Below are 17256 nucleotides of genomic sequence, written 5' to 3' on the forward strand. Positions count from 1 at the left end.
CTTTATTAGATTAACAGGGTGACGACAACCCCCACCAGCAAATTAGATAAAGCATTTAAATTATGTGCTGCATCACACTGTGTATACACAACTATGAAGGTAAGAAAATAGAAATTACCTGACAAAGTAACGTTATGTTACTCCTCTATGTACTTATATTACATATTTTCTTAGTGTTTTATGTTGTCTTGAACTATAGCTGGACTTTTCTTAACTAATGTCACTCTTGTTGTTAGACACCTTTAAAGTAGCAATAATGCGGCTCACTGTGGACTGGTGTATGTTGAATCAATGTGCCAGATCCTGCTCCTTCAAACTAACTGACAGGAAAACCAGGAGAAGAAAGAACTTGATGATTGGCTGTAGCAGCTGCCTCTGGAAGGTTAAAACAAAGGGAAACTGTTACTTTTAATCTAGGAACTAGTAACATTATGCTACTTTCCCTAAATGTTTTGTAATGGTTATGCATACCATACTGTACCATGGGCTAAACAATGAGCTGCTGTAGTACACAGGTGAATGTATGTAAATGATGATGAGGAGGTTTCTTCCTGTTAAAAGGGAGTTTTTCCTTCCCACTGTCGCCAAAGTGCTTGCTCATAGGGGGTCATATAATTGTTGGGTTTTTCTCTGTTTTCTTTGTATTTTTGTAGGGTTACAAGACCTTACAATGATTTGGTGCTATATAAGTAAAATTAAATTAAATTGAATCTTTTAAAGGCCCATGGTCCTTCAATCGTGCCTCTAAAAATATGAATAATAAAAAATACTAACTGAAAGTAATTTGAGCTAAACTGATAGTGAAAAATTTTAAACCAAAACTATGTTGAAATAAGGAATAAAACACTTTGGGAACTAAGCAAACTCAAAGTTAACCTAAATTTAACATTAAAATGTGAGAAATGCAAATGTGTCTGAAAAAGTTCAGATTTATTCTGTGGCTTCGTCAGCGTAAGGGAACAGCTGGAGTCATCGTCAGCTCAGAGCACTGAGCACAAAACAAAGTCAACGAACATCTGCTGAACTTTACCAGTTTGAGTTTAAACTACAATAGACGGTGTGTGCGTGTGTGTGCGTGCGTGTGTGTGCGTGTGTGTGCGTGCGTGCGTGCGTGCGTGTGTGTGCGTGTGTGTGTGCGTGCGTGTGTGTGTTTTGGCTGCTGGTCAGTGTTTGTCACAGTTAATGAGGTCACCTGAGAGCACCTGGTTAATGGCCTCTCATTAGGAGCAGCAGCTCGTTAGTCCGTCTCTCAGGACAAACTGCAGCACAAACAGTTACATCATCATCTGATGTTTATACCTCTTTGACCTCTGACCTTCCCTCTCCTGGGCTCACAGGTACACATGGCAAGTGGATCCATTCAATACAAAAACAAACAGCATTTTTTCATCTAATACTTTATTGTTTCGTGATCATGTTTGACAGTAATAAATGATAAAAATCGATTTTGTGTCTGATCTTGTATCTGAGGAACATCTCTGTAGATACAGATCTCTATCTGTCTTCATAGAGACGTCTGACATGTTGTCCACTTGTCCACAGCTCCCCTGTCCCTCAGAGTCCTTTCTGCACTCGCCAGTCAGACCGTTTACTGTTCTGTTATTATTAGAAAAGGAAAAGTGCAAGTATTTAAATTATTATTAAAACTCTTTGGTGATATCTGAAGTTTTGCACATGAGATTTCAATTTCATAATCTTTGAAATGTTTCTTCACCTTAAGTGCAGCCCTAAAGACTCCCAGAAGCACTCTGAGCTCCATCAGACAGGACCATGGTGAGATGGTGGCACTTTATGGTCATTCTGGAAAGTGTGAAGCCTCATCTTAAATACTCTAGGAACAACAAGTAAGTAAGATTTTTAGGGCTGAGTAAAACAATTTTAGTTTTATCAGAAGTTGGAAGCAAATAAACCATTCCTCTGCAGATGATCTGTTAGCTGTTTGACAACTACTCTTTCAAGGATGTTTGATATAAAGGAAGGTTGGAGATTGGCCTATAATTAGCTAAGACTGCTGGGTCTAGAGATGCTTTTTGAGTAAAGGTTTAACTACAGCCAGCTTGAAGGCCTGTGGTACATAGCCGATTATTAGAGATAGGTTGATCATATTTAAGATCGAAGCATTAATTAATGGCAGGACTTCTTTGAGCAGTTTTGTAGGAATGGGGTCTAAAAGACACGTTGATGGTTTGGAGGAAGTAATTATTGAAGCTAACTCAGAAAGATCAATTGGAGAAAAAGAGTCTAACTTAACATCAATGGTACTAAGAGTAGCTGTAGATAATATTACATCTGTGGGATGATTACTGGTAATTTTTTCTCTAATGATAAAAATTTTATTTGTGAAGAAGTTCATGAAGTCATTACTAGTTAACGTTAAAGGGATGTTTGGCTCAACAGAGCTCTGACTGTTTGTCAGCCTGGCTACAGAGCTGAAGAGAAACCTGGGGTTGTTCTTATTTTCTTCAATCAGTGATGAATAGTAAGATGTTCTGGCTTTGTGGAGGGCTTTCTTATAAAGCAGCAAACTATTTCTCCAGGCTAAATGATGATCCTCTAAATTTGTGACACGTCATTTCCTCTCCAGATTACGAGTCATCTGCTTTAGGGTACGTGTTTGAGAATTATACCACGGAGTCAGGTACTTCTGATTAGAGACCTTAGTTTTCACAGGAGCTACAGTATCCAGAGTCGTACGTAGTGAGGAGGTGAAATTATTAACAAGATGATCGACCTCTGTTGGAGTAGCGTTCAGATAGCTGCTCTGCTCTGTGTTGGTACAGGGCATTGAAGATGATAACAGTGGGGGGATTATATTCTTAAACTTGGTTACAGTTTGGCTGATGGACTCATTTTGTTAGGCCGGTCACTGCAGTGAACATTCAGCACTGTTCCAAGTTTTCTCTGTGTGGATATCGGCTCTCGCTGTGGTTCTCTGGAGTCCCACAGCCTCAGAAATGTCTCTAACTTTTTCCAGACTGATCGATGTCACTGACTTTGTTCCTCATCACATGATGTGCTGAGATCTTTGTCACACAGGTCTTGCAGTCATCAGGCTTTGGTGTAACACTGATCTCAAGATTTTCCCCAAAAATTCGAGCTCATTCATGAGGGGTAGCGATAGCTCAGTAGGCAGAGTGGTCGCTAGAATAGGAAGGTCGGTGGTTCCACCGAACAGCTACCCTGAGGTACCCTTGACTAAGGTACCGCCTCTACACACCACCCACTGCTTCACTGAGTGAGTGGGTTAAATGCAGAGGACGAAATATCCCACGTGTGGGACTCTAAAGGTTTGGAGATAAAAAAGATTTATTCAGAGACTCTGAATCAATCTTCTATGTGACGTGTTCTGTTAAAAGGTTTGGAAAGTGTTCATGCTTTAAACTGTTTTATTTCTGTCTATATGTGCAGATATTTAAAATGTCTTACAGACTCTCGCCTGTATCCATGGAAAGAAACAGTTTTTAATGCAACAACAAAAGTCTTAACCCTGAACAAATCACAACAACCTGGTTTTGTGATAAAGATTTATTTGGTATCTGTGAGTAACTACAGTCGTAGTGTTCTCATACATGTCATCTGCAGTTCATCAAACTGATATATATTTATAAAAATTAGAGAAATATAATCTACATACATCTAATACAAAAACAATCAGCCTAAGAGTGAAGTCACTGCTGGTCTGAGGTGAGGAGGGTTTAATAACCGTGAACAACATTAAGTGCAGGCGACACCTTTAAGAAGACAGATGCTCGAAAGATAATAATAACAAATCTGTGCATTAAATAATCTAAAAATAAAACATTCTGGAAACAAACCACCAAACACACGAACAGGTCAAAACATCATCGAGACAAAATCACACACAAACACACCGGTGACTTTTCAAAACACGTCTTTGGTTTCAGACTGAAACTTAACGAGGCCGTAAAGCTTAAAGAAGTGGATTCACCAACAAGCAAACAGCTGGAATGTGCAACAAAAGTCACGACTTTGACGCAGAGGCACGAAGATCAGCCGGAGACGGCACCGCGTGCTCACGCGCGTTTATCTGCTGGCTGCTGTCAGGACTGTGCTGCACAATCAAGCCTCGGCAGGTCGGAAAGATATTTCCATCTTTAAGGCGTCTCTGATGTAGACTCTTTCATTATGTTACTAATCAGAATACTTTATGAGTGTAGAGATCTTTAACTGTTGCAGATGGAAACAACAAATTTGTAGAAATATTTATATAATCTCATTTTGGCTGAGCTTACAATGCGTGGAGATGCATCTGGTCCAAAATCCTGCATTCAGGCAAAAATATGAACATTTACAGGATAAAATGTTTTATTGTGACATAGTGAGATAAGTACGATTATATCTGCAGCTCATGAAAAAAGGCTCAAATCTTAAATTGTAAAAAATCAGATTACTGTTGAACTTATGGTTCGATCTTCTCTCATCTGTAGGACTAAATGTTGCTTTCATTGGTCGACACCGAGGTAAAATCCTCTCAGCTCGCCGAAGCTCGCAACAGGTTTTGTCCCTCGGTATGACAGACGTCAGCAGATAAAAAAATCACTCCAGCTGCTGTTCAGAGTGACGAGGCTCTGAGGCTCGCAGCGTAAGGCCGAGTCGATTTGAGCCCCCTGATGTCTTTTGTTGAAGCCGGCTGTCAAAGTGCTCAAACAGAAGAAAAGAGCCGAGCTGACAGATTCAGCGTTTCCCAGCTGAACGCATCGGCATCCTCAGCCTCTTACTCACAGAGCTGCTCACGTCAGTGTCGAGGCATCTAATGACACAACTGAAGGACTTCATTACCCAGAAATCCTGTGGGGCAAAGTGTTTACTGAGCTCCAATTAAGTATGAAAAAGTGGACCTTTTCTACTCGTTCCCAGCTCTGTATGATCTGCAAGACTCACAGTTCATAATAATCCTTCTTTAGCTTACACTGGGCTGCGGCGCAGCTCTGTCACCTGCTGTTTCTTTAAGGCCTCCCTTCCTAAAAGCACTTCTGATTGGCTAACGTCTGGAAGCCTGCAGAGGGGCAGCTGTGTATTGAAATGAGTGATGAGATCACCTCAGTGTGGCGGCAGAAAAAAGGACATTGGTTTGTGAACCAGAGCACGCTGAAGTGTTTTTACATGCCTGATGGTCACAAAAAACCGAGGAGGTCCTCTTTAACACGGATGATTGATCAGTATCATTTTGGCTTCAGCTTCAGCACCAACACGATAAATGACTTCTTGCCTTCAGCTGTCATGCACCAGCAGCTTTTATTCACAGTTCGCCCTCCACTGTGGTGCAGCTCTGTGAGTATTCGGCTCATCTCCGCCTTCCTGCTCTCCACCAACTGCCTCATCTTCTCCCTCCCTTGGACTCCCACAGGGAGTGGGTCTCACATGCACGACCTCATGGTTGACTTCAGCTGCAGGAACTAGAGCTGCCACGAGTCTTTAAAATATACGCGTGTTTATAAGGACGGGGATTAGAACGCACTCTTGGTCGACGTTTGTGTCAAACAGAGCTGAAACACAGTCCAGGCTTTCTGGCCGTATTCTCACAAATTATTTAGGAAACTGTGAATAATTGTAGCAAACGTCACTGGCAGAGTGTTGCAGTGACACAGCTGCTGTGTGGCAGCGAGCATCATGTTTCTGCCTGACGAACAGCAAGAAACCACCACTGTGTGTGTGTGTGTGTGTGTGGCAATCATCAAACATGAAATCATTTCTCAGAGCAGACAGGAAATCACAGGCATGAGTCCATGTATGCTGAGAGGGCGGAGCCTGTGTTCTGCCTGTCTGAAGGAGGTGTGGTTTAGCACAATGTGGTGCGAGGCTGAAGTGTGCAGTTTGAAAAGTATCAACATTCAGTGAGTGTTTACCACAAAGTTCGTATATGGTTCCCCACACGGATCAATAAGCCACACCCACACAGATTTAACATCCTGAGCCCGATAAAAATATATAATGTGACATCAGAAACACGTGCAGCGTAAGAACCACGCTGATTATTTAGCGTTAGATATTTTTAACGCTCAGGACATTAAATCACTTCATCCATTTACTCCAATGATCCCAGGAGGCTGAAACGTTAAGATCACGACTCATTACTAAAAAAACAGAAACACAACAAAGCCTCATTAAAAATCTAACCTGGCTGCAGCTCTGCACATGCTCAGTGCTTCAAACCTAAGTGCTGCCCTGCTCACTAAAAACCAAACGCGAAACCTTCTGCATGTGAGGACAGGTGTGGCAAATATTCCCCACCTGTCCTCCAATCAGAACCTTCTCTGTGGGTAAGTTTCCTGCTCAGGTCCAACAGGTTGAGTGGGAGAGATTGTTGCTCATTGTTGCCTCCTCCTCTCCCTGTGGGAGTCCAGACAGTCGCTCCATTACTCCTCCTCTTCTTCCTCCTCCTCCTCTCCAGCCATCACCTCCACCAGCAGCTCGGCTGTGCAGGTCGCCTCCCCCAGACTGTTAACGGCCTTCACTGTGTACTTGGCATCATCGTCTCCTGAGACCTGCAGATTTATACGACAGATATGAATCACATGCTACCTTAATTATAACCTATCACATTAATTCTGCTTCGTGTTTCATGTTAAATGATTTCACTTAAAGACAAAACAGAAGAAAAGTGAGATTTTCAGTATCATCAATATGACGATGCAGATGATGTCAGCATGTTTCTGTCTTATGTTGTATTCTAAGAGACACTTAAAGGTTTTAATTGCTTTAAATTACATCAGATTTAAGTGAAATAACATCAAATTTCAACAAGACTGCTGATAATTATAAAATATAAAAGGTTGGGCCAGTAAAACTAAAACCTGGGGCAGTAAGGTTAGACACTGAATTATTACTGATATTAATGTCTTCACCATGATGATGTGTTATTTTCATCAAAGCACAGGACAAACTCCACAGTCCTCATCTGCTCGCTGTCCTTCGTTGCAGCCGCCACAAACTCACTCATTCCCATGCAAGCTTAAAATGAAGGTATGCACACGTGCAGAAAAACACGTGACCTCTGCCTCATCCAGCAGATCCAGTCCTACAGTTACACGGTGGACGGTATAATCCGCAGAATACTCGATAACTAACTAACACCAGGCCCAGTCCATACTTAGACTGAAGTCAGTATATCTGTATATCACCAATCTAATGCATTTCAGTACAAAGCTGCCTAAGGTTTACATGACCTCTGACCTCTGAAATGACTAGGCTGCAGTTTCCTTCCTCATCGTAGTCGATCTGGAAGTGTCGGGTCTCTTTGATGGGCTGGTCGTCTTTGTACCACACCACCTCTGGATCAGGATAACCTGCAACAGCAACCGTTTCTTTATTAAAAACCACGTTTGCACAGTCGTTACTAGAAGGAAGAATCATTAAGACGAATGCTTAATCAGACCCTCCATCAGGTTTGGGCTACAAACATCGTTGTACCTTCTATCTTGCAGTCAAAGCGAGCAGCGCTGCCCTCCACCACCTCCACGTCTTTGATGACAGTGCTGAACGTCGGCTTACACTCGGTTTTCTGCTCGTACTCTAAACACTCCAGGAACTGGTTATCCTCTAAAAACACACACATGCTAGTTTCACATCTTAGTGAGGACATTCAGTTGACATAATGCTTTCCCAGCCCCTTACCATAAAAATGAAAGCCTGACCTTTAACCTAAACATAACCTAACTGTAACTTTAAAACAACCTCAAGGTTTGTGGGGACCAGCATTTGGACCCCAAAAGTGACTGTTGGTCCCTACCCCATGCCAATTTGTGGTACCCACAATCACATTTAAACACACAATCCTTCATCAAGGGCATAAATACTGTGTCTGTGGACAGACTGTGACACAGACACGTAAAGAGCCTGTAGAGAGGAGCAGGAACCTCAGACTGAAGGTCTGAACAGTAGACATGGGCAGGCCTGTGTAACTGTTGGCAGTCTGTCCTCGACTGGCACAGAACTGATGCTGCTTTCTGTTCTGGTCTTTCTACCTTCAGTGGGGGAGCCTTTCTTGGCGCTGACTCCAGCCATCATGGCCATGGATGACAATCTGCCGATGGCTCGAACAGCGTGACCCGTTTTCTACGAAGAAGAAGAAGAAAGATTCGCAACACAAATACAAAGACAGATGCAGCGACTGAGGCTATCGGTCTAACTACCAGTGACAAAAACATAAAAACATCTATTTGGAAATATTTTGGCTGGAAAAGGGCAACAAATGGGAAAATGAAGGACTTTCATGAACATCACCCCAAACAAAAATGAGTTGTACATGAACGGAGACCTCTGCACTTCCACGCTACGACACTTTGACCACACAACGCCAAATCTCACTCTATGATGCACGATGTCTGTCTGTGTCTGTGAACAAGCACGTCCAGTGGAAACGTGCGTGCATTCTCCGCATGGTCACTTATACTGATTTGTGAATAAATATATCTTTGTCCTGTGAGACTCTTGGGTCTCTGTCTGTCCTCGTGTTTACCTGCCACTTCCTCCTCAGGATGTACTTCTTCATCCTCTCCTTGGAGAGCTTCTTGGCCTTCATGGTGTTCGTGTCCTGTTTCAGCCAGGGGTGTTCGAAACACTGCGCGCAGGACAGCCGAGCCCTGGAGATGGATCGGAAACACTTTACATGAGCTAGACTTCAGGATTATTTATACTGGCACACTTTCTCCTACATAACACTTTCAGCTCCTGGTTCTCAGTTTTTCCAGCACAGTGTACCTACTAATATGGTTTCATGTAACACACTGATGATACACTAGGTCTTACTTCATGTCTTTTTTCAGCAGTTTGGTAATGAAGTCTTTGGCATTGTCAGAAATTTCATCGAAGGCTTCGTCCTCAAAGTCCCAGGTGGCTGAGGTCACATTGGACAGAGTCTCGTTGTCATTGTCGCCCATAAAGGGAGACAGACCGCTCAGCCTGAGAGGACAAACCCACGACAACGTCAGCCAAACTAAATCAAGCCAAAACAAAGCGTGCACAGATTGTAGCAGGCAGCTCTGCACTAACAGTATATAACAGATGACTCCTATGCTCCACATGTCGGTGGGATAGCTGATGGGTTCGTAGTTGATGACCTCTGGAGCCACAAACTCTGGAGTCCCGAACAAAACCTTCAGAGTTCCTGCGTTTTCTGTGGGAGGAAGCATCGGCCGTGTGATCACAGACAAACTGTTTATCTGCCGGACTGTCATTCCACACCCGCCTAACAGAACTCAATGAAAATCAGCGATTAAGTTTAAGGTTACCTAGCCGTCTGGCGAGGCCGAAGTCAATGAGTTTGATTTTGCTGCCAGTCTTGTTGATGCACATGATGTTCTCTGGTTTGAGGTCGAGGTGCACGATGCCCTGTTTGTGGATGAAGTTGACCCCATCAATGATCTGCAGCATGTATTTGATCACCTCTCTCTCAGTCAGCTCAAAGTCTTCATCGATGATCCGCTCAAACAGCTCCCCGCCTGAGATCCTGTAGACAAAGCAAGGGAGGAGGTCTTTGCTTAAATTACAACAGAACACATGGTGTTAAGTTATTTATCATTTCAAACCTTGTTTTATTTGTCAGTACGTTGCAATACAATCCAAAAAAGTTGCTTTCATTCGTCTGGATGAAGCGTTTATAGTGGGAGAAATGTTTTGTCACTCACCCAAGTGACAGGTGAGTCCTTACCTGGACGACTGAGCATGCATCAAGACATCCACACAGGTATACAGCTGCAGAAACACTGACCCCACAGGCAAAGATATTAGAGTTTTAATGCGCTGCTCTGTAACTGTGGACAGAAAGCCTCTGATGTCTTCTCTTTGCTTCTGGGAGGAACTAAACCAGACTGATGTTAAAATAAACCTAAAGCACCTCAACATCTAAATTTGACTTAATAACTGTAACAGCTTTGACATCATTTATTTCTCAGAAGTTTTACTTTATTTAATCACAGTAAACTGAATATATTTACATTAAAAATAAAGAACTAAATCCAGAGATATTAAACATGGTCCAAAAGCTCGATCTTTCTGTCTACAGCAGGGGTGGGCAGCTCCAGGCCTGGAGGGCCGGTGTCCTGCAGGTGGTCCTTGATCCAACACAGCGGATTCAAACGGCTAAATGACCTCCTCAACATGTCGTGAAGTTCTCCAGAGGCCTGGGAATGAACTAATGATTTGATTCAGGTGTGTTGACACAGGGTGATGTCTAAAACCTGCAGGACACCGGCCCTCAAGGCCTGGAGTTGCCTACCCCTGGTCTACAGCCTTTAACAGCGCCACCGTGTGGACATGTATGAAAGATGTTTTTCTTTTCTTGAGGGTTAGAAGACAAAACCATATTTCTGTAATGAGGCTGTCGCAGTAATGAAGCTGCTGAGGAAACGTTATCAGATCTCAGAGGGCGGATAAAAAACAAAACCTGACGGTAAATGTCTCGTTTCCTGCGCTCCATCAGTTCGGATCATGGCAGCAGATAGTCGCTGTTTACTTCATTTAGATTGTTTATCTGAGGAAACATTCTGTAATAAACACTGAACGTTTCCCGTGATTACGACAAATTATGAAGCCCACTACAAATTAGACACTTATGGAAGAGTTCAGCTGGAAATTTCAGCAGCTGAACAGTTTTACGAGAAAACAAAAAGTTTGGTGCCGCTGCTTCATCAGATCTAAAATCAACAGAGGAAATAGCTGCCCTCAAATCCCTCTCATGTCTGCTCACAAACTTATTTTCTGATACTTTGTGAAGCCAAAACATCTCAAGTCCGTTTACAGACCGGTCATGTTTTAAATCTATGAACCGAACAGACATTTACTGCTTCCATCCATCAGAGGCTGAGCTCATCTGTGACTCCTCACGGCCAGCTGCAGTCATGTAAGGAGATGTGATGGATCACTTACATCTCCAGCACCATGACGATGTCGGACTTGCCCTCGAAGGCGTCGACACACTGGACCAGTTTGGGGTGATGGAGGCTGTTCATGATGCCGATCTCCTGCCGGACGTTGTCCTTCTCCTTTGCAGAGTAGGCTTTGATGAACTTTCCGGCCCAAACCTTCTTTGTAGACTTCTCCACCAGCTTGAAGACCTGACCGAACTTCCCCCTTCCATGCAAACAACACTGTGAGAATGTCTACAGAGCTTAAGGTGCATGATGGGAAATGTGAGCGCAGACTTACGTTCCCAGCCTCTCCTCCACGTCGTACAGGTCCTTCACCTTTATGTCTGTTCTGATGGTAACATCTCTGTACTCCGGCTCTTTCTCTGAGTCTGACACACAGGCAACACACAGAGGTCAGAGGTCACAGACACGGGAGGACTGAAGATGTGTGAATGCTGTGTGAAGGTTAACGAACATCCGTGTGGGTATACAGTTAGTCAGTGTCATACCTTCATCCTCCTCCTCTGGCTCCTCTTGGTTTTCTGTTGGACGAAGCAGAGTTAGTTCAGTCAGTCTGGTTAGTTCATTCCTGATCACTGAGATGCAGTTTAGTTTGATTGGTTTAGTTGGTTCTGGTTTAGTTACAGGTGAACAGCTGGAGGTAGTGGTGGACCAGGTCTTTCGTTAGGAATCATCATGGAGCAGCAGACGTGATGAAATCAGACCAAATGTTAAGTTTTTTTAAATCACGACCCTCTCGTTCATCTTCTACCTCAGCAGCTCATGATTATGAAGCTTAGCTCAAGGGCACTACCGAGACTTTAGTGGCCTAAAACCAGCAACCACTTAAGTCAGGAACTGGGGTGAGATGATCATGACCACCTAGACCAACAGAAACTCCAAATCTATGATGAGTGACCCGACCAATGACCGGAACATTTGCCCAGGAAACAGTAGATCAGGATTATTTATGCAAGTATATAAACATAACATGTACCACCTGTCAAACTGGGTGTTTGTTACACCAGTGAGGCGCTCCTGTCACTTACAAAGCATCCTGCATCATGTTTCTGTTGTTAACAGTGAGATTTGACTCATCCTCCCATTTATCAGATTCCTAAACTTGTGCATTAACATAAACTCAGATTAACTGAGCACAGCAGGTCTGTTTCACTGGACATGAATTTGTAGCAGCTTCCCAATCTCTACAAAGCAGCAGTGGTTCCCAGTACCCACTGGCCTCCCTTCATAACATCCATTTGGAACCAAATGAAGAGAAAACTCGTCTCGGGGTCCATCACTCCAGCTTAAAGACAGCTTTATGCATCCAGATGTTTTGGTGTGAGCTGCACAGTTCTGTAGCTACGAGCTGTCTTCTCTTCAATGTAATGATTTCTGGTGCTCAAAGCATCAAACATTTATTTAAAGAACTGAGCAGGAAGCTTTCAGAAATCCTGAACCGCTTCCTTAAAACATGCAGTGAGCTTGGCTAAGGAAGATGTTTATGCTTACATCCCACCACAAGCCTCTCATCATGGACACGTCCTTGACTCATTCGTTTGGCAGACGTAGTTTGGCAGATAGAAAGTAGTTGTTGTGTTGATGTGTGATGAATGATCCCTGTAACCATGAGGACTTCAAGAAAGTTCTACATGCATCACCAACAACTCAAGGAACAACTCACCATCAGTGTCCACCAGTCCGACAGTCACAGGTTCAGATTCGGCGCTCGGCTCTCCGACTCCGTAGATGTTCTCTGCCCGGACACGAAACTTGTACTGCCGATCTGGGAGGAGGTTCTAGAGACAAACAGACACTTTACGACCCTTAAAACAGTCCTTGAACAGTTTCTGAGCCGTGCTGCGAGAGAACACTCACCTGTACGTTGTAGGAGGTGCTATTGCAGGACACCAGGTGTTTCCACTGCTGCTGCACGGAGTCCCAGATCTCCAGTTTATAGGACTGCACGGCGCTACCTCCATCGTAGGTCGGCCCGTACCACGACAGCGTCAGGCAGGACCGACGGATGTCTGAGGCCGCAGGAACCTTTGCTGGGGGGTCGGGTTTATCTGAGGAGGGGCGGGGATAGATGACGATGAACACAAGCTGAAAATATTAAATTTTGCAGCTGATTCTTTCAGGAATCATTAAACAGGAAGTGCAGACGCTGCTGTCTCACCGACGATGGTGAGGTTGAGGGCGGCCTGTCTGAGGCCGTAGCTGTTCTTCAGCTCGATGGTGTAGCAGCCACAGTGTTCCTGCTGCCCGCTGCCGATGGTCAGCCTGCTGCTGCTGTCGTTACTCTCGATGGAGATGTCATCTGACCCCTCCTGGATCTGAGCCCGAGACCGGAGAGGCAGGAGGACGCTTAGACAAACACTTAGACGTACCATAGCCTCAGCCTTAGTCTGTGTCTGTGTGTGTGTGTGTGTGTATCTCACCGGTTTCCTGAACTTCAGCCAGGTGCAGGTGATGGGCGGAGCTCCAGAAAACTTGCAAAGGATCTCCACTTTCTCCCCCGCCAGAATCTTCATGTCCTCAGGGAACTGCAGGATCTGAGGAGGCAGAGCTACACACACATATCAATAATCTATAATCAATAACAGGAGTCCTGCATTAGAGACCTTTAATAATAATTAAATAATAATTCCTTTAATAATAGTGTGGGAACTGACTGTGATCAATACTCAGTCGTGGAAAGAGGAAGAACAAAGTCGTCACCAGACTCCATGTTCTTTCTATTTAATCTGACAGGAGCTGAATGAAATCAGCAATCAAAGCAACTTCTGAATGAAAATTTCAGCAACAGCAGTTTTACCATCATCACATTGCTCCAAGGCACTTAGGCAGAGTTTAAGGCCAGAACTGCAGCGCCCCCTGCTGTCAGTCAGGCATTAGACTGACTTTGTTATACTTCAAATGCAAAGAAAGAAGTTTTGCCTTCATGACTTTGCAGTTTTTGTACATCTCTTTTTTATTATTGATTGATTGTCTGACTGTCCAGCTCTAAAGTGACACTAAAGGGCCAATCAACCCGCTCTTCCCTGCAGGAATAACAGAGACAGACACTAACACATGGGCTGTGTCCCAATTCAGGGTCTGCAGCCTTCAAGGCCGCATTTTAAGGCCGATTACGTCACAGCGACGGACGAAGGCTGTCCCAATTCAAAGGCTGCTCGAAATGCGGCCCTCAAATGCGTCCTTCATTTCCCTGAATTTTAAGGACGGGCCTGTGAAGCTTTCATGGCCCAACATATCCCAGACTTCATAGCGCGGCGGTGGGTGTAGAGTGAACTTTAAGTAAGTACTGAATATGACGTCACTTATTTATGTGCGAATGTTTAATAACGAAGAACATTAAAACATTGCTGTTGGCCACATGTCGGCAAAGTTATGTGACATTAGTGACGTTTGTACTAACTTTGTTTTAAAGCCTTTACTTTAAAGTATACGCCGTTCAATAGTCGACCTTAATCTTACAGAGAATGTGATGATTTTGTGGATAATTAAAGTCAGTCATATATCCACAAACACAACAAGCTGAAAGTCAGTGATGCTGCTCGGTTTGCAGTCCTGAACATCACGGCACAAGCAGGATCCACTGCACTGTTAATGTGAGCTGTGTTATATTGCTGCCTCTGTTCGGTGGTGTCGAGCCAAACGGACTTTAACGTGTGTTTGAACGAGCTGACGGTTCACTCGTTAAGCTGAAAGAAAGATGCTTTAATCACAGCAGTCACACATGTGTCCACTGCACCATCTGGAACTCTTCTTGTTTACACTCGTAATAACACAAACACTAAATCCTGCTTCTCTGTGCTGTTGTGTAGCAGTGTGTACACCTGAGACTGTCACCTGTCTGTCCTGCACTCTCTCTCTGTTTCTTTCTCTCTGATTGTGGAATAAAAGTATGAACATGTGTTTATAAGTTACACTTGTGTTTGAATCCTGCAGCTTATCACACATTTGATTTCCATGTGTGACGACTGCAAGTGTCCAGAGTGAGGACAGACTGAGGGAGCCACTGCTGCACATCATCTGTGAGGCTTTGCAGCCCTGATGATCCACCAGGACAAACTCAGCAGTGTGTGAGGAAGAGGAGGAGGAAGAGCCAGCAGCAGCTGACAGATGGAGAGAATAGACAGACTGTTCCCTGTTTGTGAAGGACTGCTAGGAAAGTTTAACATAACTGTCTGTGCTGAATCAGTCTTATTAGGTAATGTTCAAATAATGTGATCATCCCAGTGTTTCCAGTGTGAGAGAAAGTACTCAGAGTACTCAGGGCCTTCAGGTTACACACTATGAAAGGCAGCAACAAGTTTAATGTTCAGAAACCTAAAGTCTGTATCAGCAGCAGAATGGACCTAAAAATAAATGTTGGTTTCAGTTCTATGAAGCTTTGAGTATTTTGGATCAGTAGCTGCTGTGTTTGTTGCATCATATTGCTGTAACTGTTTATATGCTTTATATATTCTGAGCTAAGTTGATCTATAGTGTTACATCATATTCTATAAGGATGTTATGTGTTTGTAGACTTTCTGTCCAGTTTGACCCATTTAGCAGACGTCAGCCTGTTTAAGGCTCTGATATCTATTCTGTGTGACTTACAGCAGTTATGACATGGTCTGATTTTCTCACCCAATAAAGGAATATTTCATATATCAGTCGACTCTTCATTCTATCAGACACAGTTATCACAGCTCCTACATTTGCTTTTTACACATGTATGTAAGCATTGAGCCAAATTTAGTAATGACAACATATTAAAAGAACAATATTTGTCTCTTATATATAACACATCTGTATACACACTGTCACAGATACTTGAGTGTCTTTGAGTGAAGATTTATAATTTATAAATATAAATTTATAAATAACAGCAACTTGAATCTTTACTGAAGCTCAGTGTTTGGCACAGAGTTCATGTTCACTGCTGTAATAACTAATAATGATTAATATAATAACTGTAATATTGGCCATATTATATTTACATTACCAAAGTGAGATGACTCAGATAGCTCACATAAAAACAAATGAACAAAAGATTTTCTCCTTCATCTCTGTCAAACACAGCTGTATGACACGTTTCCAGCTGTTAGTATCATGGTTGCTAGGTAACCTGGGCAGCGCGACGGAGGCTAGACCGTCCATTTCACAAGCCTCGCACTTTGGCCTTAGCGGTCTTTGAGTACGCGGCCCTTGTGGACCGTTAAGGCTGCAGACCCTGAATTGGGATACAGCCATGTTGTCCAGAAACATGCCCGCCTTTCCCATAATGCACCTGTCTCAGCAGGACCTCCCTGCCTGGTAAACATGATTCACTACAGGTGAGTCTCACCTTGTTTGGGCGGAGTCTTTGGAGTTGGCTTCTTTATTCTGGCTTCACCTGAAACAAGAACACAGCAGACATTCAGACGAGCTGTGATGAGGAAACGTGTGGCTGTCATTTCACAGCAGAATCAGATCTACTGGAAACACAATGACTTATTCATGATGTCTTCTAAGCACCTCAGAGCCTTCTCAAAATCTCTGCAACCATCCAAGCAACGAATATTGTTGTACTGCACAAACTGAGCCCTGGACCAGATGATGCAAAGACCCATGAGGGTGCAACAAATTCAATAACCTCATTATGTTACTCTGGAGCTTCCCAACACCTCTGCAACTTCCACAGCGACCTCTAAAACCTGCCTTAACCTATTAAGACCGCATGACACGTGGACAGAGAATTTCAAGGTCTAAACATCCTTAAAACAGTTCCTGGCAAGTGTTCAAACAACCTTTCACAAAACCACCCCTGAGACCTTTAACAGCCCCCAAAGACCACTCAGACAGGACTACTGACATGTCAGTGCATTTAGAATATTTTTACCACCTCCACAGAAACTAAAATGTGTCGGTAAAACAAGGGGATAGCTAACTCCACGGAGACCATTAAACACATTCCTGGTACTTCTGGGAAATTAGTAACCGTTCTTTCAAGACCTCTAAAACCTCACTAAGGAGCTTTAATGAACTTTAAAATCTCCACCGGACCCTCTCCACGGTCCTCTGGAGCGTCTTTAAGACCTTGGCCAGCTCCAACTTTAAACCCTCCATAAACCGATTCAGGAGCTCTGAAACAAGTGGACAATCTCCTCAGTAATCCTGCAGACTTCCTCTGGAACCTTTAAAAACTCCAGAGAGGCCTCATCAAGTTTCTACCATGAGACCTCTGAAAACAACTGAGCAGACAGAAACACCTCCCTGCACACACTGTGTCACATTATTCTTCCTACCTGCAGAACAGTAAAGCTTCATTAACACTACGTTTCCCATCAGACACTGCACACAGACCTGGTGACACTGTAAGCATCACACTCACAACAAAGATGAAATGATGACACTG

The 17256-nt window shown here is 43.5% G+C and overlaps 1 protein-coding gene across 4 annotated transcripts in view; it reads right to left on the bottom strand.

The window, feature by feature from the left end:
* Nucleotides 1-3517: 3517 nt before the first annotated feature.
* mylka (myosin, light chain kinase a) overlaps nt 3518-17256 on the bottom strand; it is a 53458-nt gene continuing 39719 nt past the window's right edge. For 3 of the 4 annotated variants that reach the window (XM_085383439.1, XM_085383441.1, XM_085383442.1), the window contains 16 exons: nt 16207-16254; nt 13310-13437; nt 13048-13204; nt 12747-12937; nt 12553-12667; nt 11378-11410; nt 11167-11257; nt 10888-11091; nt 9252-9469; nt 9013-9136; nt 8770-8922; nt 8480-8603; nt 7986-8076; nt 7432-7560; nt 7195-7307; nt 3518-6506 (listed from right to left, as the gene is read on the bottom strand). In XM_085383439.1, coding sequence (XP_085239565.1) covers nt 6378-6506; nt 7195-7307; nt 7432-7560; nt 7986-8076; nt 8480-8603; nt 8770-8922; nt 9013-9136; nt 9252-9469; nt 10888-11091; nt 11167-11257; nt 11378-11410; nt 12553-12667; nt 12747-12937; nt 13048-13204; nt 13310-13437; nt 16207-16254 — 2048 coding nt within the window. In that variant the 3' untranslated portion in view covers nt 3518-6377. The remainder of the gene's footprint in view (nt 6507-7194; nt 7308-7431; nt 7561-7985; nt 8077-8479; nt 8604-8769; nt 8923-9012; nt 9137-9251; nt 9470-10887; nt 11092-11166; nt 11258-11377; nt 11411-12552; nt 12668-12746; nt 12938-13047; nt 13205-13309; nt 13438-16206; nt 16255-17256) is intronic. The other variant, XM_085383440.1, reaches the window with a different exon arrangement.

This window comes from Rhamphochromis longiceps, linkage group LG16, assembly GCF_057381845.1.
Source record: "Rhamphochromis longiceps isolate RC_006_pf linkage group LG16, R_longiceps_female_GT1.1, whole genome shotgun sequence".
Taxonomy (NCBI): domain Eukaryota; kingdom Metazoa; phylum Chordata; class Actinopteri; order Cichliformes; family Cichlidae; genus Rhamphochromis; species Rhamphochromis longiceps.